The 22497-nt window shown below is 37.8% G+C and overlaps 2 protein-coding genes across 2 annotated transcripts; both read right to left on the reverse strand.

Moving 5' to 3' along the window:
- Nucleotides 1-1301: 1301 nt before the first annotated feature.
- LOC112797426 (LIM domain-containing protein PLIM2c) lies at nucleotides 1302-3440 on the reverse strand. The gene is made up of 5 exons (XM_025840339.3): nucleotides 3090-3440; nucleotides 2452-2551; nucleotides 2310-2338; nucleotides 2131-2220; nucleotides 1302-1899 (listed from the first exon to the last, which is right to left on the reverse strand). Exons 1-5 carry the CDS (start codon nucleotides 3222-3224, stop codon nucleotides 1567-1569), a joined length of 687 nt encoding a protein of 228 aa, XP_025696124.1. The 5' UTR covers nucleotides 3225-3440; the 3' UTR covers nucleotides 1302-1566.
- An 11829-nt stretch (nucleotides 3441-15269) lies between these two features.
- Nucleotides 15270-21221, reverse strand: LOC112797427 (DEAD-box ATP-dependent RNA helicase 50). The gene is made up of 9 exons (XM_025840340.3): nucleotides 20751-21221; nucleotides 19773-19999; nucleotides 19219-19553; nucleotides 17910-18104; nucleotides 17331-17518; nucleotides 16626-16839; nucleotides 16179-16310; nucleotides 15901-16076; nucleotides 15270-15816 (listed from the first exon to the last, which is right to left on the reverse strand). The coding sequence occupies exons 2-9, from the start codon at nucleotides 19948-19950 to the stop codon at nucleotides 15585-15587; spliced, it is 1650 nt and encodes a 549-aa protein (XP_025696125.1). The 5' UTR covers nucleotides 19951-19999; nucleotides 20751-21221; the 3' UTR covers nucleotides 15270-15584.
- Nucleotides 21222-22497: the final 1276 nt, after the last annotated feature.

The raw sequence follows: 22497 nt of genomic DNA on the forward strand, positions 1-22497 counted from the left end.
AGAAAATAAGAAAAAATATCAATTATTTCTTATTTTTTATTTGTTTTAATAAAAATCTTGAAAACCTTTAGAGTGTAAAATGAGTGTGGAGTCCACTCAAAAATCTTTCCTTTGCCTCTAAATAGAAGAATTTGGATTTTCTAAATTTTAAATTTTTATTTGAGATGATAAAGTGTGATTTTTCATTTTTAAATAATTTTTTTATATTTTCTCTTAGTTTCACCTATAAAATAAATGGCGAGATATCATATTTTATCCTCTAAAGTTAAATTCAAAATTTAAAAGATCAAAATCCTAGACAGAAAATAGATTAAAATTAGAAAGCGAAAAAAAAAATTCATATTGTCCCTTTTAAAACACTCATTTTTTTATCCTTTTCCTTTTTTATCTAATGTTTAATTTATTTTTAAGGTATATTTATTTTTAATATATATTTTATATAAATAATAAATTTAATATTATTGTTTTAAAAATTTTACGTTCTTTGGTTCCTCTTTCTTTGTTTCTACTTTTTTTTTACTATACTTCTATCTTTTCATTTAAACAAATCCTAAAATTGTGTTTAGTTCTAAAAAAAAAAATAAGACACTAAAAATAAAATATAAAAGATAGAGATATAAAAATTAGTATTATTGTATTTTATTTAATGATAAAATAAATATAAGAAAGAACAAATTATCAAAATTTAATTTACTCTAATTTTTTCATACAAAATATTTTAAAAAAATATAATTATAAAAAATTAATAAAAATAATAAAAAAAATTAGTTATATCTTTTATTAGTATTTTTCTATCTTTTCTATTAGGAAGAACAATATTTTCTTTCAAAAAAACTCAAAATGCACTAATTTAATATTTTTAAATACAATGTTATATTCATGTTTCATCTGCTAGATATAATTTTATGTCTTCATATTGTTGTATAGTGTCCTATCTATAAACAAATACATCCTAATAATTGCTTTGACATAAACGAGATGCTGCTAAAAAAATAAAAATTCATGTATAATTATCTTTATATTTAACATATTTAATTAAATTATTAAAATTTAGATCATCTAAAATGAGAAAGTTAATAAAGTGATAAAGTAAAAGATTAATCGTCATTAATTTTGTAACTTTAATAAATAGTATGTCCCACTATATTAGTTTAAGAGTAATTTAACTTTTCATTATATTTTACCATTTTATTCTAGATCCAAATTATCATTTAATAATTTTTAATTATCAATTTGTTTATCAATTGCATATAAGTTTTTTCTCCATTAAAATTAGTTGTTGTTGAAAAGTAGAGAGAAAATTGTACATAACATTGTATATTTGTATTACCTGCTTTACTATCAAAAGTTATTACATAGTAATGACATACATATCCTGGAGAAATTAAACCTCCATCAAAATTGAACATAACAATATATTGTACTGAACATCTCTCTTTTGTATATAAATACATAAAAATTGAAGCGAAAAATAAAACCAATATAAAATATTAGACAGTAAAATTTTAATTAATAAGAAAAAGAACTTAGACTTCATATATGCTTCTCCAATGCATGACAAACACTCTAAGTGTCCTCATCTTTCTTTTCCTCTTCCTCTTCCTTAGATTCTTCTTCCTCATGAGCTGCTTCTTCTTCTTCCTCTTTCTTCTCCTCGGACTCCGGCTTCTCGCCATCTTCAGCATCGGCTTGTTCAGAAGGTGGAGTGGCATTGACCTTTTTGTCCTTAGCAGCCTGGAGTACATGGTTGTAGTTACCCTTCTCCATGAAGAGCTGCTGGAAATGGTGCTTGCAATACAGGACACCATCAAGGGCAGCATAGTTGGAGTGTGTCAGAGGACAACCTGCATGAGCACACCTAAAGCATGTCTTGTGATAGCACTCTCCTTCCAGCGACATCTATCCAAGCCAGAGAAAATCGAAATTTAGCATAAATTTTATAAAATGAATTAGTTTATTTAAAATTGTAATATCAAAAGATTTTAAAAGTTAAATCGAAATTCTAGCTGCTATGCATCTGTCAAACAAAATTCTATGAGTTAAACACAATAATTTTTCAGATAATAAATGCATAAAGTGTTCAAGTTTGTGATGGAAGTTACTAGTCCCTTTTGTATAATTTTCACAAACCTTCTCCAGTGGATACACTGTTTTTCCACAAACTGAGCATTTGTCAAGAGTTCCACTAAACATGGAGGAGAGTCTGCTTGGAGCCTTGTTCTGCAAATTAATTAAAATCATTCAAATTGAAATTAACCACTCAAAATTGTAATGCACATTCTTGTTAGGTTCCTGGAGAGTAAACATACCCCATCATTTGATTTTTCAGAAGGCTTTGCTGTCGTGTTAATCGTCGCGAAAAATGCAACACAGTTTGTTAGCCAGAGAGAAAAAATAGAAGGCAGAGGACTACAGAATCAGAAGATGATGTTGTAGAATATGAATCTTTACCTGTTTGAAAGTTCTTACTAAAATTTCCAGATTCCTTGAAAAGCTGTTCAAAGTGTGTCTTGCAATACAGGACACCATCCATTGAGGAATAGGTGCTCATCTAAACCAACATAACTTAGTATTATTCATGCAACCAATTTAATGCATAATTAAAGAACATCATAGCTACTCATATTTTATACTTTATATAATTTTTAAATAAAATAAAGAATTTAATTTTGATATCTTATTTAATCTCAGTATTATAGATATTTTCGCATTTTCACCGCTAATTATTTTTTATTTTCTTCTTGTATTTTTTAGAAAATGTCTCATCATTTGTTGTCTCATTATTCATCGAATAACATGAACAAAATTAGTAATAATGGAATCGTTGTGACTTTTACTCAATTACATGAAATTTTTTATCAACCCTCTATAAATCAATTTTACATGTGCATTCAATCATATAATATTATGTCATTAAAATTAACAATTTTTTATATTGATCACGTGAATGATTATTTAAAAAAGAGAATATGATTAAATTCCTATATAAATAGAATGTGACAAGAAATGAATGAATGAATGAATGAAAGAAACAAACATAACATAGTTAAAAAGCAAGATTTAAAAGGGTGTTGGAGAATTAAACATACCGTAAGATAACCCTTGCAGTGAGTGCATCTGAAGCAGTTTTTATGGTAAGGTATACCTTCAAGAGTTAACAAATCAACCACATAAACAGTTTTGTCACAAGCCTTGCATTTGTCCAAAGTTCCTGTGAATGACATTTTGCAAATTTTTTTTTTCTTTATTTCTTTTCTCAACAATAACTCAAAACAAGGCTAAGGAAATTTATTCCTTGTGTTTTATTTTCTTCTAATAAATTGTTTTTAGTAATTTATTTATTTTTTTCCTTTAACCCGGGATCTAAGGATTAAAGAGAAACTCAAAAAGAGAGAATAGTACTCATAACCTCAAAAGACAAAAATGGGTGTTGAACAAAGTCTTTGATTTGTCTAATCAAAGTAATTTATCAATGATTAACAAGTGATTAGAGACCTCAGAAATTTTGAGGAAAATATGGATTATTGGTGCTTTCATTTGTGGTTATAAATTTGTGTTTTTGAGGGAAAACAGGTTTGTCTCTGAGGACCCGTTCAACTGTTTGGGATCAATTAGATACCAGCAAATATAATAACTAACACCATCTGCTTTCTACATTTATTATTTCCTTTTTTTTTGTGCATAATTTTTTTTTTTGAAAAAACATAATATTTATTTGTTTTTAAGGGTTTATCAGAGGCTATAGCATCATGAGTCATGATTCTTATCTGGTGTAATTTTTATTCTTTTTATAAATCTCATTTTTAGTCGGTGAAGAAAAATATTATATTAACGATTCCACCTAAACAAAGAGAAAAAATGTACTATATTAAGAAAAATGTTATAATTTTTACGTATACATAGAAGAGTGTTATAATTTTTTTTAATTGAAGATCTGTAATTTTTTTACTTTGTGATATTATTTTTAATATTGTCTAAAAATAAGTTATCGTATTTGTTCATACCCTGACCCAACGATAAAGGCTGGATCCCAACAAAAGGCCCAACTCAAAAAGGTTGAGCTTCGCCTTGTACCGACCTCTTCCCTATGAAGTCGGTTCCTATCACGACTAACTCTAAAGAAGTCGGGAACGAAGATTAGCTGGAAGATAAGCACTCATTCAAATGAGTAACTGCCCCTAAAATCTCTCTACCCACTTCCAGAAGCCATATCTCAACCTCCCTAAGATAAAGGAATGGTTATCTACCTTAAAAGGTGGAACTACTTCAGCGGTGGTTATTGGTTCACCACTATAAATACCTGACACCCCTCAGGTATCTCCAAGTCCCAATACTCTCTAGACCTGCTTATACCCTTGCTGACTTAGGCATCGGAGTGTCTTTGCAGGTACCACTCCCCATTCTTTCACATACACAACTCGGAGGCGGCTCCCAGACGTAAACCAAATCAGAGACCACACTCCTCCAACGCGTGGACCTCACAAACAAGCCCAACCACCGTCCGGTTCTACGTAAGCCCCGGAACATTGGCGCCGTTGCCGGGGACCCGAGAGATCAACCAGTGATGGCGGACAGATCCCCCGAAGAGGGTCATGTAGAATTAGATTCTGAACAAGAGAATCTGGACACGGGAAACAATGATGCAGACTTGACCCTTCACCAGGGAACCAACGATCAGCACAGAGAAGGTACCTCCGGAGTCAAAAATCCGAAGGTGAATTCTTCAGAAGGGCGCGAATCGGAGAAAGATGGACCATCCCATGCAACTGAACTCATGGGATTAGTCCACGTCCACCAAAGTCGCCTGGAACAGTTAGAGCAAGAACGGGAGCAACAAAGGGAGACTGAGAAGAACCTAAAAGAGGAGATGGAATGACGAAAAGAGTTAGAAAGGAAACTCTTGAAGTTAGAGTCCTTCCTCAAAGGTCGGAACTCCCATGACGAACGAGAAGAACCGCCCTTAGGAGGGGAGGATCCTTTCAACGAGGACATAATGAGGGCAAAAGTTCCGAGGAACTTCAAAAGCCCCGATATGGACCTCTATGACAGAACCACGAATCCGAAGCATCACTTAAGCAATTTCAAAAGTCGGATGTACCTGGCTAATGCTTCCGACGCTACGCGATGCAAAGCTTTCCCGACGACCTTATCGAAAGCGGCGATGAAGTGGTTCGACAGCCTCCCTCCGAGGTCGGTCACCAGTTTTGAAGACCTCTCAAGAAAGTTTTTGATGAGGTTCTCTATCCAGAAAGACAAAGTGAAACATGCGCCGAGCCTTCTGGGAATAAAGCAGGAGGTCGGAGAATCTTTACGAGCCTATATGGAAAGGTTCAACAAAGCATGTTTAAAGATCCAAGACCTGCCCACCGAGGCAGTCATAATGGGGTTAGTCAATGGGCTTAGAGAAGGTCCCTTCTCACAGTCCATATCCAAAAGACACCCCATCTCCTTAAGTGATGTGCAGGAAAGAGCTGAAAAGTACATCAACATGGAGGAAAATGCTAAGCTGAGATATCTGAGTTGGCGACCTGGGCACCTCCCCTCAACAAAAGAAAGGGAGAGGGAAACCAAGAAAAAGGAAGAACTCGGTCTCGATAGACCAAGGAAATATCACTCTTATACTCCTCAAAAGGTTTCTATAGTGGATGTATACAGAGAAATTTGCAATACTAAATGGCTGCCACCTCCCATACCCATTAAAAATAAAAAAGGGGGGAGCCGCAGCGACTACTGTGAGTACCATAAAATATATGGTCACTCCACAAACGACTGTTACGACCTAAAAAATGTGATAGAAAAGCTGGCTAGAGAAGGTCGGCTTGACAGATATCTCTTAGAAAGGTCGGACAGTCATGGGAAGAGAAAGCGAGACGATATGGATAGAAGAGACCCACCACCGCAGACTCCAGAGAGACATATCCATATGATCTCAGGAGGGTTTGCGGGAGGGGGACTCACCAAATCCTCTCGTAAAAGGCATCTCAAGAGAGTCTACCAGGTCGGAGGAGAATCACCCGACTTCCCTACCATTTCATTCACAAAAGAAGATGGGCAAGGAATAATCCCTGTACACGATGATCCAGTGGTAATAACTATGATCCTAGCAAATGCCCATCTCCACAGAACCCTAGTAGACCAAGGAAGCTCAGCGGACATCCTTTTTAAGCCTGCTTTTGACAAACTAGGGTTGGATGAGAAAGAATTAAGAGCTTACCCCGACACCTTATACGGATTAGGCGACACGCCAATAAAACCACTAGGATTTCTACCCTTACACACTACCTTTGGAAAAGGGGAAAAATCCAAAACTCTGAGTATAGACTTCATAGTCATCGATGTAGGGTCAGCATATAATGCTTTAATCGGCAGAGCTACCCTTAATCGACTCGGAGCGGTGGTATCCACTCCCCACCTTTGTATGAAATTCCCGACCTCAGCGGGGATAGCAACGGTAAGGGGAGATCAGAAATTGGCAAGAAAATGCTACAATGAAAGCCTAAACCTGAGAGAAAAAGGCAGAGAAGTTCACACAATAGAGCTCGGTGGCACAAGGGCTAGAGAAGAGCTGCGACCACAACCGGGAGGAAAAACCCAGGAGATACAGGTCGGTAAAGAGGAAGGAAAAAATACTCACATAGGAGTCAACCTAGGGGAAACCCTAAAACAAGGATTGACTAAGCTCCTAAGAGACAACTACGACCTCTTTGCCTGGAAGGCCTCCGATATGCCTGGGATAGACCCCGAGCTCATGTCCCACAAGCTCTCGGTCTACCCGGGGTCCCGACCTGTACAACAAAGAAGACGCAAGCTCGGCCCAGAACGAGCCCTGGTAGTAGAAGAACAAGTACAGGTGCTCCTAGAAGCCGGCTTCATCAGAGAAGTCAAGTACCCAACATGGCTAGTCAATGTAGTGCTAGTCAAAAAACAAAATGACAAATGGAGAATGTGCGTCGACTATACCGACTTAAATAAGGCATGTCCCAAGGACCCTTATCCGCTACCAAGTATTGATACCCTAGTAGACTCCAGCTCAGGGTATCAATACTTGTCGTTCATGGATGCCTACTCGGGGTATAACCAAATCCTGATGTATGAGCCGGACCAGGAAAAGACATCTTTCATCACGCCCAGAGCAAATTTTTGCTATGTGGTCATGCCATTTGGATTAAAAAATGCAGGGGCCACAAACCAAAGGCTGATGAACAAAGTGTTTGCCCCCCACCTTGGGAGCCTAATGGAAGTATACGTCGACGACATGCTGGTGAAAACCAAGAAAGAAGTCGACCTCTTGTTAGACCTCTCGCGAGTTTTTGACACCATAAGGTTACACGGGATGAGGTTAAATCCCGCAAAGTGTGCCTTCGCGGTAGAGGCGGGAAAATTTCTAGGGTTCATGCTGACACAAAGAGGGATTGAAGCCAATCCCGATAAATGTAGAGCTATCCTAGAAATGAAAAGCCCGACCTGTTTAAGAGAGGTCCAGCAGCTAAACGGCCGACTTGCAGCCCTCTCCAGATTCTTGGCAGGATCAGCATTAAAATCCCTTCCGCTGTTCTCCTTATTGAGAAAGGGATGTCAATTCGAATGGACTCCTGAATGCGAGGAGGCATTCCAAGAGTTCAAAAGATTCTTGAGCCAACCTCCGATTCTGACCCGACCTGTAGCTGGAGAAGACCTCATCCTATATTTATCTGTAGCAGACAAGGCTATCGCGTCAGCCCTGATAAGAGAAGACGAGGTCGGCCAGCATCCAGTGTATTTCATCAGCAAAGTCCTACAAGGACCCGAGCTAAGATACCACAAACTAGAGAAGTTCGCCTACTCCTTAGTAGTGGCCTCACGAAGGCTACGGCCCTACTTTCAAGCTCATACAGTAAGAATCCGCACGAACCAACCCATGAAGCAAATCCTCCAAAAAACTGATGTCGCAGGGAGAATGGTTCAATGGGCAATAGAGCTCTCCGAGTTTGACTTGAGGTATGAAACTCAGACGGCGATTAAAGCCCAGTGCCTCACCACTTCATCGCAGAATACGTAGGAGACCAAGAGAAAAAACCAACTACATGGGAACTCTATATAGATGGATCCTCAAATAAAACAGGAAGCGGTGCAGGCATAATATTAGCGGATGAAAGAGGAACCCAAATAGAGGTTTCCCTCAAATTTGAATTCCCAGCTTCAAATAATCAGGCAGAGTATGAAGCCCTGATTGCTGGATTGAAGCTGGCAGAAGAAGTCGGTGCTACAAAGGTGATGATATACAGCGACTCACAAGTGGTGACCTCCCAGATAAGTGGAGAGTATCAGGCAAAGGACCCAAATATGAAGAGGTACTTGGAAAAAACTCTGGAACACCTTGGGCGCTTTGCAGAAACCGAGGTCAAACACATAACTCGGGATCTTAATAGCAGAGCAGACGCCCTATCCAAGCTAGCAAGTACCAAGCCAGGAGGGAATAACAAAAGCCTGATCCAGGAAACTCTCCAGGAACCCTCCGTGGTAAAAGTAGAAGCCAAACAAGAGGTCCTTGAGGTAGCCGGTTTAAACCTCGGATGGATGAACCCCTTGGTCGAATACATGAAATTCGACATCCTTCCCAAAGAGGAAAAAGAGGCCAAGAAAATCCGGAGGGAAGCACAACATTACACTTTGGTGAGAAATATTCTCTACAGAAGGGGGATATCAACGCCATTGTTAAAATACGTACCGACCTCAAGGACCACCGAGGTGTTAGAGGAAGTTCACAGTGGGATCTGCGGAAATCATCTTGGAGCAAGGTCACTAGCCAGGAAAGTGATCCGAGCTGGATTCTACTGGCCGACCTTGCAGAAAGATGCCACAGAATTTGTGAAAAAGTGTCAACCATGTCAGATGCATGCAAATTTCCATGTGGCTCCCCTGGAAGAGCTTATCAGTATCACTTCTCCATGGCCCTTTGCAAAATGGGAAATGGATTTGTTAGGTCCTTTTCTCCAAGCGCCAGGACAAGTCAAATACCTGATCGTGGGAATAGATTACTTCACAAAGTGGATAGAAGCAGAACCATTGGCCACCATCACCGCTCAAAGAAGTCGGAGGTTCCTCTACAAAAATATCATCACAAGATATGGGATACCTTATTCCATTACTACAGATAATGGAACCCAATTCATCGACTCTACCTTTAGAAGCCTAGTAGCCAGTATGAAAATCAAACACCAGTTCACCTCGGTAGAACACCCGCAAGCCAATGGACAGGCCGAGGCAGCCAACAAAGTCATACTGACAGGGCTGAAGAAAAGATTACAAGATGCAAAAGGAGCCTGGGCTGAGGAGCTCCCACAAGTGCTATGGGCTTATAGAACAACCCCCAATCCGCCACTGGAGAAACGCCCTTCCGACTAGTCTATGGCGTAGAAGCCATGATACCAATAGAAATCAATGAACAAAGTCCAAGGGTGACTCTCCATGACGAGATCGGGAACATACAGGGGCACAAAGAGGAGCTCGACCTGCTCCCCGAAGTTCGAGAGCAAGCCCAAATAAGAGAAGCAGCGTTGAAGCAAAGGATGACTAGAAGATACAACAAAAAAGTCATTCGAAGAACATTCACCCCAAATGACTTAATCCTGATCAGAAACGACATTGGAGTCAATAAATCGGGGGAAGGAAAGCTCGCTGCTAATTGGAAGGGACCATACAAAGTCAATGAGGCCTTAGGAAAAGGTTATTATAAAGTGACCGACTTGAACGGCACCGAGTTACCAAGGTCGTGGCATGCTTGTAATATGAAAAGGTACTACAGTTAAAAGTGAACTCTACTCCCTGATGTACTTTTTTTCCAACTTCATGATTTTTTCCCAAAATCAAAGGGTTTTTGCTGGAGAAGGGTTTTTAACGAGGCATCATAGTAGGGGCTAAGGGAAATAGACTGGCAAAAAACCCTTAGTAGCAGTAAAAAGTACCTTTCCCAATAAATAAAGATCTTTTTTATTTATCTCTCATAAAAATTCCTTCTCGTTTATTTTCTTTTCTACGAAACGCGCCGACTTAACCTCGACAAAACGTGAAAATCCCATGAACCGACCTAGATGGTCGTCAGGATAAAATGACGAGGTACAAGTCGGTGTAAAGAGGTTATATAAGTTGATCGTGAGAAACTCGGAAACACTTCGACCCGTACTTCGAAAACCGAGTAGAAGAAAAACGGATCGCAAAAATAACCTAAGACATAAAAGCTCAATAAACCACAAAGTTGAGTATAAAGGAATAGTGGAAAAGAGAGATCGAAAAAACCTAAGGACAAAAGACTGTCAAGATCATAAAGACAGACAAGCCAAAGAAAAGGTTTTTCAAAAGGTCGGAGAAACTTTCTAAAGTACCAAACAAAAACAGAAAAGCATGCACACAAAAGGTAACTTAAACCCTTATCCAAAAAAAGGGTATTTCCTTGTTAAACATAAAACCCTTATCCAAAAAAACGATATTTATAAATATTTTGTTTACGGCCTTAAGGCCAGAGAAAAAGTCAAGTCACCACCACCATAAACATAAAGGAGTTTAAAAAAGGGGGACCCACAGGCCGGGCCCCCATATAGCCAACCAAATTTTTAACTATCACCATCGGGAGTAGTAGGATCACCACCAGAATCAGGAAGAGGAGTCGGAGCGCCATCAGGACCAGGGAGAGAGGCACCTACAGGAGTTGGAAGAGAAGTCTCGGGAGTCTCGGAAGAACTCGGAGCATTATCTGGATGGGGAGGAGACTCTATGATTCTCTGGCCCCGAGTCTTCAACTCGGACTCAGATACAGGTCGGGGAGGAGACACAATGGCCCCATTAATAACAATTTTGTCAGGGTCCAAAGGAGAGAGATCCAAATCGGGAGCAAGGACGCCGACTTGCTCCTTGAAAATCCTCCAAGCCTCCTCGGCTCCCTCAGCAATAGAGTCCTCCAACTCGGCATAAGCAGTCCGAGAATTCAACAAGTCATTCCTCACCTCCACGAGATCCTTGAACAAGCTTGAATAACTCTCATGCGCCTTCTTCCTCAAGCCCTCTTCCATATTGCATTGGGCTTGTAACTTGCTCCCCTCCTCCCGAAGGTCATCCCTCTCCTTCCTCAATTTAGCGACCTCCTCCTTCAACTCCTTCTCATGTTTCTAATATATGAGAAGCCTTTCCTCCAACTCTTCAACCCTCGAAGTTGAACCTAGAGAGCTAAGAGGAGTCTTCTTAAAAATATCAAGAAACTTGGTACACACCGCCGCCGCCCTGACACTCTCCTGAGCCAGAATAGTGAGGTGGTTCCGGACAGAAACATTATCCATACCTATACGGGTATGGGGATAGATGTGTTTCCGGACAAATGCAGGTGCATCCACCTTAACCTCACCTTCAAAAGAAGAGGAAGACTCTAAAGTCTTGCGCTTCTTCTTCTCTGGCTCAGGAGAAGGTCGGGGGGAGGGGCGGCTGAGACGAAGCCGAAGAGGAAATAACAATAGGCCGAGAAGGGGTCCCCAAAGTTTGAGGAGGAGGAGGAGGAAGAGAGGAGCTAGTTACCCTGGCACCGCCAGCCCTGGCGCGAGATCTTGCCCTGGCCTCCTGGACTCTCTGGTAAGATTCGCTGGAATTCTTCTTCGCCATCTCTATAAAAGCAATTATTAGCCAAAAAATTCAGACAAGTCGGAAAAACAAGATACAAGTCAGAAACAAAGTATAAAAGATAAAGGCTACCTAATTGTGCCTGGACAAAGGCCGGCGACCCCTGGAGAAATTTTTTGGTATCCAGATATGGGGCCCTCCCCCACACTTCTCGAAGAAACCCCACAATGGCTGCCTCCACCTCATCCAAGTCATCCAAACCATATTTCTCACAGGGGGAGGCCTCCAACCAATACAGAGGAAAGCGAGGAACAGAATTTTCATCCAGAAAAAAGGGGTGGTGACCCTCTACACCTTGAACTTTGAAAAAATAATTTTTAAAGTCATGGAAGGATTCATCAAAAAGGGTGAAAACTCTCCAACCTTGTATGGCTCGGAAAGACACCCATTGTTGCTTGTTATTTAACCCACTGAAAGGCTTGGTCATATGGAAAAGATAGAAGAAAATCCTCAAAGAGGTCGGAAAATTTAAGGCGTGGCTGATAAACTGGTAAATTTTCAGAAAATCCCAAGAATTGGGGTGAAGTTGGGTAGGAGCAACCCAGCAGTGACGCAAAACAGCTATTTCAAAATCAGAAAATGGAAGAAAAACACCTAAACGGGTAATCATGCTTTCATACATATAGAAAAAATGAGGAGCCTCCTCAGTATCCCTTCCAAAACAAACTCGGTCTTCCAGACCCGGGACCACCAATTCATACTTCGGCTCATCCTCCTCAGAAGTACAAATATGGTGATGAGTGCGAAGGTTGGTGATGAACTCGGCATCGACCAAGGGTTCTTCAGCCAAGACTGTAACATCAACCCACTGAGCAAGAACTTCTACAGAAGAAATTTTTTTCCTAGGGTACGATGTAAACCTACAAAGGAAAAAGAAAAAAGAATAAAAAACGAGAGTCCCTAAGGGGCATGAAATCTAAACAACCTACGACGTCACCCTCTCCCTCTCCAAAGAAAATAAAAGGCATGCAGAAGCACTTAATAAAAGGGGAAGAAAGAACCAACATTTGCCTGAAAAGAAGTAGAGGAAGATGAAAGTCTTCAACGAAGAGTACCCCACGAACAGACACGAAAGTATTCCACGAACAGATGAAAGGGAAATTTTTTTTGAAAAATCGAAGAAACGAAACAACGAAGGAAGAGGGAAGCATTTATAAGCACATTAGGGGCATAAGGATAAAAATGGAAGCGGTCATTAATGAATGCACCGTTACCAAGGTAATTAATACCTACGCACACCCCTAACGGACGCGACGTTTGATTAGATGTAACTGTAAAAATCAAAAGTCACGGAAATTCACGTCGGTTGCAAACGAATCACGTCGGTTCCCTCACAAGTCGGTTACGACCCCGAGTAGAATACTCGAACCCAAATCTTAAAGGAAATTGGGCTCGAGTGGGGGCACTGTTCATACCCTGGTCCAACGATAAAGGCCGGGTCCCAACAAAAGGCCCAACCCAAAAAGGTTGAGCTTCGCCTTGTACCGACCTCCTCCCTATGAAGTCGGTTCCTATCACGACTAACTCTAAAGAAGTCGGGAACGAAGATTAGCTGGCAGATAAGCACTCATTCAAATGAGTAACTGCCCCTAAAATCTCTCTACCCACTTCCAGAAGCCATATCTCAACCTCCCTAAGATAAAGGAATGGTTATCTACCTTAAAAGGTGGAACTACTTCAGCGGTGGTTATTGGTTCACTACTATAAATACCCTGACACCCCTCAGGTATCTCCAAGTCCCAATACTCTCTAGACCTGCTTATACCCTTGCTGACTTAGGCATCGGAGTGTCTTTGCAGGTACCACCCCCATTCTTTCACATACACAACTCGGAGGCGGCTCCCAGACGTAAACCAAGTCGGAGACCACACTCCTCCAACGCGTGGGCCTCACAAACAAGCCCAACCACCGTCCGGTTCTAGGTAAGCCCCGGAACAGTATTCATTTTTATTTTTCTTTATTTTTAAATTTTAGTTGTTTTATTCTTAAATTTTGATATTAAAATTTTTATTCTTAATCTTTTTTATACTAGAGTAATATATTTTGTGATAAACTTTTGTATCTTATATCGAATATGCAAAGCAAAAGCAAACAATTTTTGAAACAAAGGCAGAAGCTTTAATAAATTAGCCAATTATATATGTTTAAGTAGAATAAAAATGTTAATTATGTTGTTATATCAACTATTATGTTAAGTAACTATACATCTCAATTGTTGTTTTGTTTCATTGAAATAATTATGCTAATGAAGTTATATGACAAATATGTTTAATCTTCTAAGAATAAATTATTAATTTATATAATTAGTAATTGGAATTTGTTTTCTATATATTTTTATAGATTTAGTTCAAATGTGCTTCTTCAAAGGTTACTAATTGAAAAAAAAAATAAAAATATACAAATTAATGTAAACTAACATATTAAAAATCATTAACTATGCTAATTTATATATATTAAGTTTTTAATAAAATTATTTGGGTGAGCTTCTAAGAAAATATCTTTTTTCGAGTTATCTTTTTTTAAAAGATCTTATAGAAAAGTAAAATTAATTTTATGTTTGGATGTCTCATACAAAAATATCTCTTTAATTTTTATCTATCATGTATGGGTATAATAATATAGAAATATTTTTTTGTTTATTTATTACATGAAAAATTTTTTAAAAGAAAAAAAACTTTTAAAAAAAGATGTAAATTGCAGTTTCTCAAAAAAGATTTTTTTTCTAATGCTTTTACTACTAAAAATTTGTTAAACACGCTAAAAAATAAAAAGATGATCTTTTTTCATTAAAAAAATATCTTTTTTTATCAAAATAATGACGTCCAAACAAACACTAAACATTAATATAACAAAAGAAATTAATCACTTAATTTATCTATATATTAAGTAAATTAATCTTTTTAATAAATATACATTAATACTTTTTATAAACAAATTATACATAAATATAATAAAATAAATTAAGTATAGCTATCCATGAGTTTTGTCACATCAAACAAGCCGCATTTAGGGATTGTATGAAAGGGAATACTTCACACCACATGAAAACAAAAGAGTCCGAATTTAAAATTGCATATATTCGTTGCTGGACAATGTAACTAATGTGTGTATTCAGCTAGAAACTTGGTTGTTCTTTGCGGTCGCATATTAGATAAGAGAAAAAAAGATTATAGTGATTTTATACTTAAAGTATCTAAAAGTAGCATTGTGATAGAGAATTGATGATGTAATTTGATACTTAAAATAATTAAAAGTAGCATTATGATAAAAAATTGGTGATGTAATGATAACCATTATTTTTCCCATCACAAAAATGGTAAATATTATGATTCAATTAATATAATTTTTATATTTGTTATTTGATTAAGGATTACTTAATAGTACACTTGTCATAAAATAAATTAGTTAAATTCGAACCTAAATATATAATTGAATGTCACATAGTTAATAATCATTGTCTGTGCAATTACAATAAAAACTATTTGTATAAATTATTTAATGTTTTTTTATGTATAACAATATCATAGTATTACAATTTTTTTAAAATACACATATATAATAGTTTTTTCACATATAAGTAAAATCCACTAATATGAAATAAAGAAGTTTATTTCAACTATCAAAAATAGAGAATGAAACAATATTTTACTCTAATCAATGAATATATATTCACTACAACATAGTTGATATATATACATTAGATTATAAATATATATTAATTTTTTTATAAATAAACTATATAATAAATACAATAAAATAGATAATGTACACAACAACCTGACGTAACCCGGGCTTTATACTAGTATAAGATAATAGGAGAAGAGAATAAATTAGTAGTTCCTTTGGATTTTGCACATCACCATAACTAACAAACGTGAATTTTTCTTCATTCATACACTAAAAATGAGTTTATGCATCGCAAAGCATCGGCGAGGTGAAAACTAGAAGGTAACAGCAGAAGGGACATCATGTAAGGGGTGACCCTTCCTATTTCTTTCCATGATTTTGCGTGCAAGCGATACTTGCTTGCCTACCACGAATATGAATGCCTTCCCCACACCCTTGGCGCCTCTCGCCGTTCTTCCGACACGCCTCACATATTCGCTTGGATCCCTCGGGAAGTCAAACAGTATCACGTGCTCCACTCCCCAAAAGTCTATTCCCCTTGATGCTCTGCACTCAACAACCCTCCTTACTTATTTCATTATCAGAATAAACAACTCTAAATGCAAGACTTTGTTTAAAATAGATGAATACCGGTCCGTGCAAACCATAAACTGGGACACTTGTTTTGACGGTGAACGTGCAAACTCCTTCATACTTGCAAGCCTTGATTCTTGTGTCATGGCAGCATGGAAAGGTAGAACTTGTATAACTGCTCCCTTTCTATCTATACGCTTTAATGCATTCTCAACTTTTCTGCATGTTTCAATCTGCAAATTATTTCCACATAATCATAAACCAAATAAAACAAATAAAAAGAAAAAGATAAGCGCAACAAACATTCAATATTGTATAAATAGGAATTGAAATACTTTGTTGCAAAACACAATAGTTCTTGGAACAGGGCGTTCCTCTGCAAGCTGCAGAAGAGCAGATTTCTTGTTCAGAAATGCTGTATCAGTAGTTTTTTCTTGCCCGTCTTCTCCACTGCAATCTACTATGATCTGAACAAATGAGAAAATAATCAGCATGGTCATTTACCGTGAATTTTATGATTCTTTAGAATGGTACAAGATTCAATTATCAATTATGTTTATATTGGAAATATCAATCGCATTATAAGTTTATAATATGATTTATAAAGGGCATTATATGTTACATGGCTTTGACACCAAAATGAACCAGCATTTCTAGAATATAAAGAAACCAATTTTATATTTTTGAAGCTGCAGTGACATATCCTATTTTTGAACCAGCAATGGTTCTCATGCTCAACTCATACAGGAATACTGATTCCAGTTTTCTCAACTGGAATGTACCTCTTCAAGGCGTGGGCTTATTCGGTGCATACTAGGTCCCATGATCATTTCACAATCGGGGAAAATTTCAACCAGTTTGCTGTAAACATCTCTTGGTAGAGTTGCAGTCACAAATAAGTATTGTGTAGTTATGGGTGAGGAATTGATCAAGCTTTGAAGAGCCACTTCGAAATCCTCATCACCAAAGAGAATATCTACCTCATCCAAAACAACACTGCAACAAATTATTATAGTTAGGCCAAATTATACAATTGGAAAACAAAATATCATTAATTCTACAAATATTCAGAGTGGAACTAACGGGCATAGAAATCTAGTACGTTATTAGGGACTTCACTAAAAGATATTCTAAGGGTGGTGTTTGTTAAGAAGATGATAATGGAAATTTTTAAGGTTTTGAAGTACTCAATGTATTGGAAACAAAAAATTTAAGTGTTGAAAATCCCAATGGTTATATATCTGCAGTGGCTAACATCTATTCCAGATATCAAACATTGTTCAAGTTTCAACACCAACAGAATGTAAATTCCACATATTGGATGCTTTATGCATGTTGATGGCAGATTAAGCTAACTCCAACCGTGCGTTAATAATTATGGCATTAATAATGGCATCATTGTTAGTTCAACGATAAAACCAACATAGCAGAATATTGACATTACCAACGCTAATTAATAATTCAATCCAAACAAGATCAGCTTTTACCATCTTAGATTTGTTAACTGCAAGAAGCCTTCCTTCATAAGGAACAAAAAACGGCCAGGTGTAGCTATTAATACATCAACACCCTGTTGTAAAGTTTCCAGTTGAGTTCTTTGTCGAAAGCCACCTGTGACAACCATAGATTTAAATGGAACCCCAGATCTAGACAGTGATCGACAATTATCTAAGACCTGCAAGCAATTTTTGACAAACAAAAGTTATACCACTCTCCAAATGATGAAACTGCACATCTTTTTCTAAACTTGTGTTTGTGCAGTCAGATGATTGGCATGGCCCTGCATACTCGTAATCCCCGAGTATTACGATTTTAGGGCTTGAATTTCAAATGCTAAAAAGTAAATACTATCATGTGAAATAATGAGACATACTTTGAATCCCAAGTAGAAACTATAATTGGAATTTTTGTAACCTCATATTTTGAAATTACCCAAAAAATAACTAAAAGCTTAAGACAAATCCTTGAATAACCAACATGATTCTAAACAATAATGTTATAAGTGGTCCAATGACTTGAAAGTGAATATTTGTTTTAACGGGGTTCAATAGGAGAAGCAAAACAACCTGGGAAGCTAATTCAGCTGTTGGTGCTAGTATGACAACTCTAGGAGCTTGAGGAGAGGATTTACTGTGTCCTTCTAGTTCTTCTTGCCTAAGACGCTGAATTATTGGTGCAAGATATGCTAAAGTCTTTCCAGAACCACTTTGGTCAGCTATAATACAAGTCTTTCCAGCAATAACAGGTGCAAATGCCATGGCCTACACGAAATCAAATTATAGAGTATAGAAATCAGCCACAGCATAATAACTAAAAAGCAATCACACAGTTTACAATTTATATCATAGTTACATGAATTCACTAATTAGATAATCTAGAATTAATACTCAAAGTGGTCCCTGAACTTGCAGTCGAGCCTCAATGTCGTCCCTGAACTTAAAATTGCCCTAAATTTGTCCCTGAAGTTAACAACGGTCGCCCCTGAAATACTTTCCGATGACAAAATGATAATGTGGTTGGACGGAGGCCACACTGGAAGCCGCGTTGGACTGGTAAAACATCATCGTTTTATTTTTTGCGCCCAAATAGAACATAAACGACATTGTTTAGGGTATTTTGAGGGGTTTTAACATGTTGGAGTTAAAACTCGGGGCAAACAAAGGCTAACCCGTTCTAGTTGTTATGACTGGCAAGAATGTCTAGGTTCCTTAATCCAAATCCAAATTTAGGAGAAGCTAAGCTAGCTGACCTTTTGAGAGAAAAGGAAATAGCTACACCGAAGGATTTGGTTCGTCTGTTCATTGGAGTAAAGCATTTATTGAGCTTCATGGATCAGCCCGCTTTCTGTCTCTGATCCCAATGAGTGAGACCAAGATGGCTGACTGGAGTGCCACAATCTCGCTTCCTCGGGGACGGATATTATGAGGGGGTTTTAACATCAAAATACCCTAAAGGATGTCGTTTATGTTATATTTGGGAGCCAAAAATGAAATGGCGACATTTTACCAGTGCAGCATAGCTTTTAGCATGGCCTCCACCACGTCATTATTCCGTCACCAAAAGGTATCTCGGGGACGACCGTTGTTAAGTTCAAGAACAAATTTGGGGCAATTTTAAATTCAGGAATGACATTGAGGCTCGACTGCAAGTTCATGAACCACTTTGAGTATTAACTCGATAATCTATTGCATAACAATTCATGCGTACCACATACTATTTCATCTGCGTAATTGAACATGTGTGTATTTTTCACATAAAATATTTATATATTGCATAACGCGTACTGAATACCGTTCCCATGCCAGATTTCTATGTAACTATGATTCACATAACACTAATAAATGAAGAGCCACACTCCAACAATGAAAGAAGTACCTGTACATTGGAAGGGCGCGGGAAAGAGAGCTTTTGGAGTGATTGGATGAGGTAGTCAGCGCAGCCTAGTTCCCTGAAGGACTTGACACTGAAGAAGCTGGTGTCGGGAGCGAGCTCCTGAGAATGAAGAGAACGGAAGGATCCTCCAGCATCCCCCCATCCTCCTCTTGAACGAGGGTTTGGCTTTGGCGATGAATCACGTGGTCGACCATCGTCAGTGCTTCTGTTTCTGTGCTGCTTAGACCTGTGGACGAGAGCTTTGACTTTCTGAGTTTTCAGTCTTTCGAAACTCGGGCTTATTGAGGATGAGGACGAATCAATGCTTGTTATGATGCCTGCCATTGTCCAACCATAATAACAAATAACATATAAGTTAGCAAAAATGTCATCCCAACCAGTTTGTATGAATGTATGAGAGAGAGAGAGATAGAGAGGATGCCTGCCGCTGTCCAACCATAATAACAAATATATGTTAGCGAAAATGTCATCCCAACCACATGTTTGAATGAAGGCATGAGAGAGAGAGAGAGAGAGAGAGAGAGAGAGAGAGAGACCGATGTCTTGTTGCTGAGAGGAGGAGAAGACGGTGGCGGTGGTGGTGATGGAGGGAGTAGTGCGCCAAGGAGAAATCAGTGACGGCCTTTGAGAGAGTGATGGCCAGTCCCACCACCACCATGGTCTGGAATTGCAATTGGAACTGGGAACCAAGGTTGCAAGAACAGAACCGGTCATTGAAAAACCGGTCAAGTGACTGGTTCAATGGTTCCACCTGGATCAAACCCTGGTTGAACCGATTTAATTAAATATACAATAAAATTATTAAAAATTCAATATACAATTTCAAATATATAAATTCAATTATTTCTAAACTAATAAAATTCAAAATTTTACAATTTCACACCATAACTTATTCATATTTTATCATTAAAAATTCACAAAATAAATTTTTTTAATTAACTTCTAAGTTCTAATCAAGTAAACAGCAACAATACTCATCACATCAGCAACAAAATTTAGAATAAAAAATTTCATCAATAACTTCTAGTAATCAAGTAATCAGCAACAATGGAAAACATAAACTTACACAAAAACTCAAACCATCAGCAACAAATAATTCAGAATCACAAAAAATTTCAACAAAGGCTTTCTAATCAAGTATCAACATCTCCGAATCCAAAAACCAAAAAACTAAGCAAAGAATCCAAACTCAGCATCGAAACTAAATTCAGAATCACATAAGCAACAACCCCAAGTAACAACACAATCTCAACTCATAATCTAGTACACAATCTCAACTCAGAATCTTAGAAATTGAAATTGAGAACTTTATGATTCTTCCATCTTCAACATACAGCTAAAAAAATTAGCCATCAACAATATTTACTCAGCAAAAAATATTCAACCAAATCATTCAATTCAACCATTATTCCACAAAATCAGCGACTCCGAATCCATAAACCCGGCAACTCAGAATCAGTTTTATTAGCAAAAATACAAAACAGAAAAAAATAAATTGAAGTGGCAGTGCCTACCGGTGGCGAGGGAGGAATTGGAAGTGAAGGCAACGAGGAAGGGAAGTTAGCTCAGAGCCTCGGACAGAGAGCAGACCTTCACGACAGAAACGACCGAACTCGGACTGAGAGAAAGAGAGAGATCTCGAAGGGATGACGACCAAGCAACCCTTCGCCACCGTGAATGCGAGGCGACGAGCTGGACGTAAGACTTTCGGGCGACGGCGAGGAGAAGAGGAACGATGCGATGGGGGCCGAGATACAGACCTTCCACAAGCGGCAACGGCACCCACGGTCTGTCCTCGTCGGCGGCAACAGCTCCTTCCCAGCGGCGAATAGGGCGTGACTGCGAAAGAAGAGGTAGTGACTGCGACTGCGAGAGAATTGAGGCTGGTAAGAAAACAGAACAGAGAAGCGTGCGTCGCTGAGGAGTCACGGTTTTGAGGGAGGAGGCAGATAAGAAAGTGTGTAGAGTTTCTGTCTCGGCAACGGGTTGGGCTTCTCATGCATCTAATATATATACTCGGGTTTTCTGTATCGGCAATGGGTATGGGCCGGTTGGGCTACTCATGCTTCTACTAATTTTATATTTCTGTATAAACATATTTATTTTAGTGATGGAATTGATGAGTATCCAAAATGACAATAACTTTAATATACTTGCTTAATTATATTTTTATGAATATTCATTGCTTAATATATATCCTTTGTTCCTTTCCTCTTTGTAGTTATAAGTGGTAGAGAGAGTATAATCCTTCATTAGTAAGTAAATTTGAAAGTATAATTATATTAATATGGTCTTATGTTGTGTAGATGGCTATGTAACTCCTTCCCATCAACACCTTCCATAACTGAAAAAGACCAATAGCAATAATATCAAAAACAATGAATTAACATTGACTGGGTTTCTCTATATATTCATGTTATAGTTAATTCTCAATCAAACATTTCAGTGAACAATGAATTAGAATGAAGGAGCTTTTGATACAGGGCCTAAAGGATGAAACTTGTTGACATAATCCCTCAAACCAGGTATATATAAATCTTTCAGGCCTGATTATTACCATGGTGAAATTTCAGTGAAAGAAAAAGTCTAAGAGGCCATTGCAGATTATGTAACTAAAGTATTTACCAAGGTAAATTGCAAATCCAGCATTTATCATCATAGTATAGCCACGTTTCCCACCATAACATCAAAACATCAAGCCTTGAACCCAAAATAACTCACAGAAGTGTCTAGTACAGAACAATACAAGAAACCGAGACATCACTTGCTGTTTCGGAGTGAATGAAGATTGTTAATTAATTAATTAATCCAGCAAGCCAGGCTAGTCCACCAACCAGAGAATCAATTCCCCTTCTAAGCACATAAATACTTATTAAAATATGAACCCAAAAAAGAGTAATCCCAATAACAGACATTGACAAGAACAAAGAAACAAAATAAAGAGATTGAACCAAAGGGAAAAAAAAAGTGATTAAAATCATGTCCCGCTTGAAGACATTCCAATTAGTAATGGAATGAGCAAGGCTAAAGCATGCTAACATTTACCAGGAGAAAAGGGAGGCGGGGCCTTTCTAGAATGGAGGAAGTGGGATAGTCAGAGAATGAATGAAAAGAGACGGAAAAGTCACTGATCAAGAACTGGTTTTTTCTTTCCAGATGAACAATAGATTTATTTTTTTTTATTTTTTCTTTTCTAGATTTTTGTTTTGTTTTGTCTTGGAGAACAAATTTAAATTTGTTTTTAAAATTATTTGAAATTTG

The sequence above is a fragment of the Arachis hypogaea genome, chromosome 4, assembly GCF_003086295.3.
Source record: "Arachis hypogaea cultivar Tifrunner chromosome 4, arahy.Tifrunner.gnm2.J5K5, whole genome shotgun sequence".
NCBI classification, from domain to species: Eukaryota; Viridiplantae; Streptophyta; class Magnoliopsida; order Fabales; family Fabaceae; genus Arachis; species Arachis hypogaea.

Bases quoted from the DNA above. Each gene is read 5' to 3' on its own strand.
- LOC112797427 (XM_025840340.3), bottom strand. From the start codon at position 19,950: ATGACCGGTTCTGTTCTTGCAACCTTGGTTCCCAGTTCCAATTGCAAT. The intron at 18,105-19,218 runs GTACTTCTTTCA...GATTTCGTGTAG, and splicing joins CGCGCCCTTCCAATGTACAG to GCCATGGCATTTGCACCTGT. The intron at 15,817-15,900 runs GTATTCATCTAT...TGTTGAGTGCAG, and splicing joins TTTATGGTTTGCACGGACCG to AGCATCAAGGGGAATAGACT.
- LOC112797426 (XM_025840339.3), bottom strand. From the start codon at position 3,224: ATGTCATTCACAGGAACTTTGGACAAATGCAAGGCTTGTGACAAAACT. The intron at 2,552-3,089 runs GTATGTTTAATT...ATGTTGGTTTAG, and splicing joins ACTGCAAGGGTTATCTTACG to ATGAGCACCTATTCCTCAAT. The intron at 1,900-2,130 runs GTTTGTGAAAAT...TGGCTTGGATAG, and splicing joins CAGTGTATCCACTGGAGAAG to ATGTCGCTGGAAGGAGAGTG.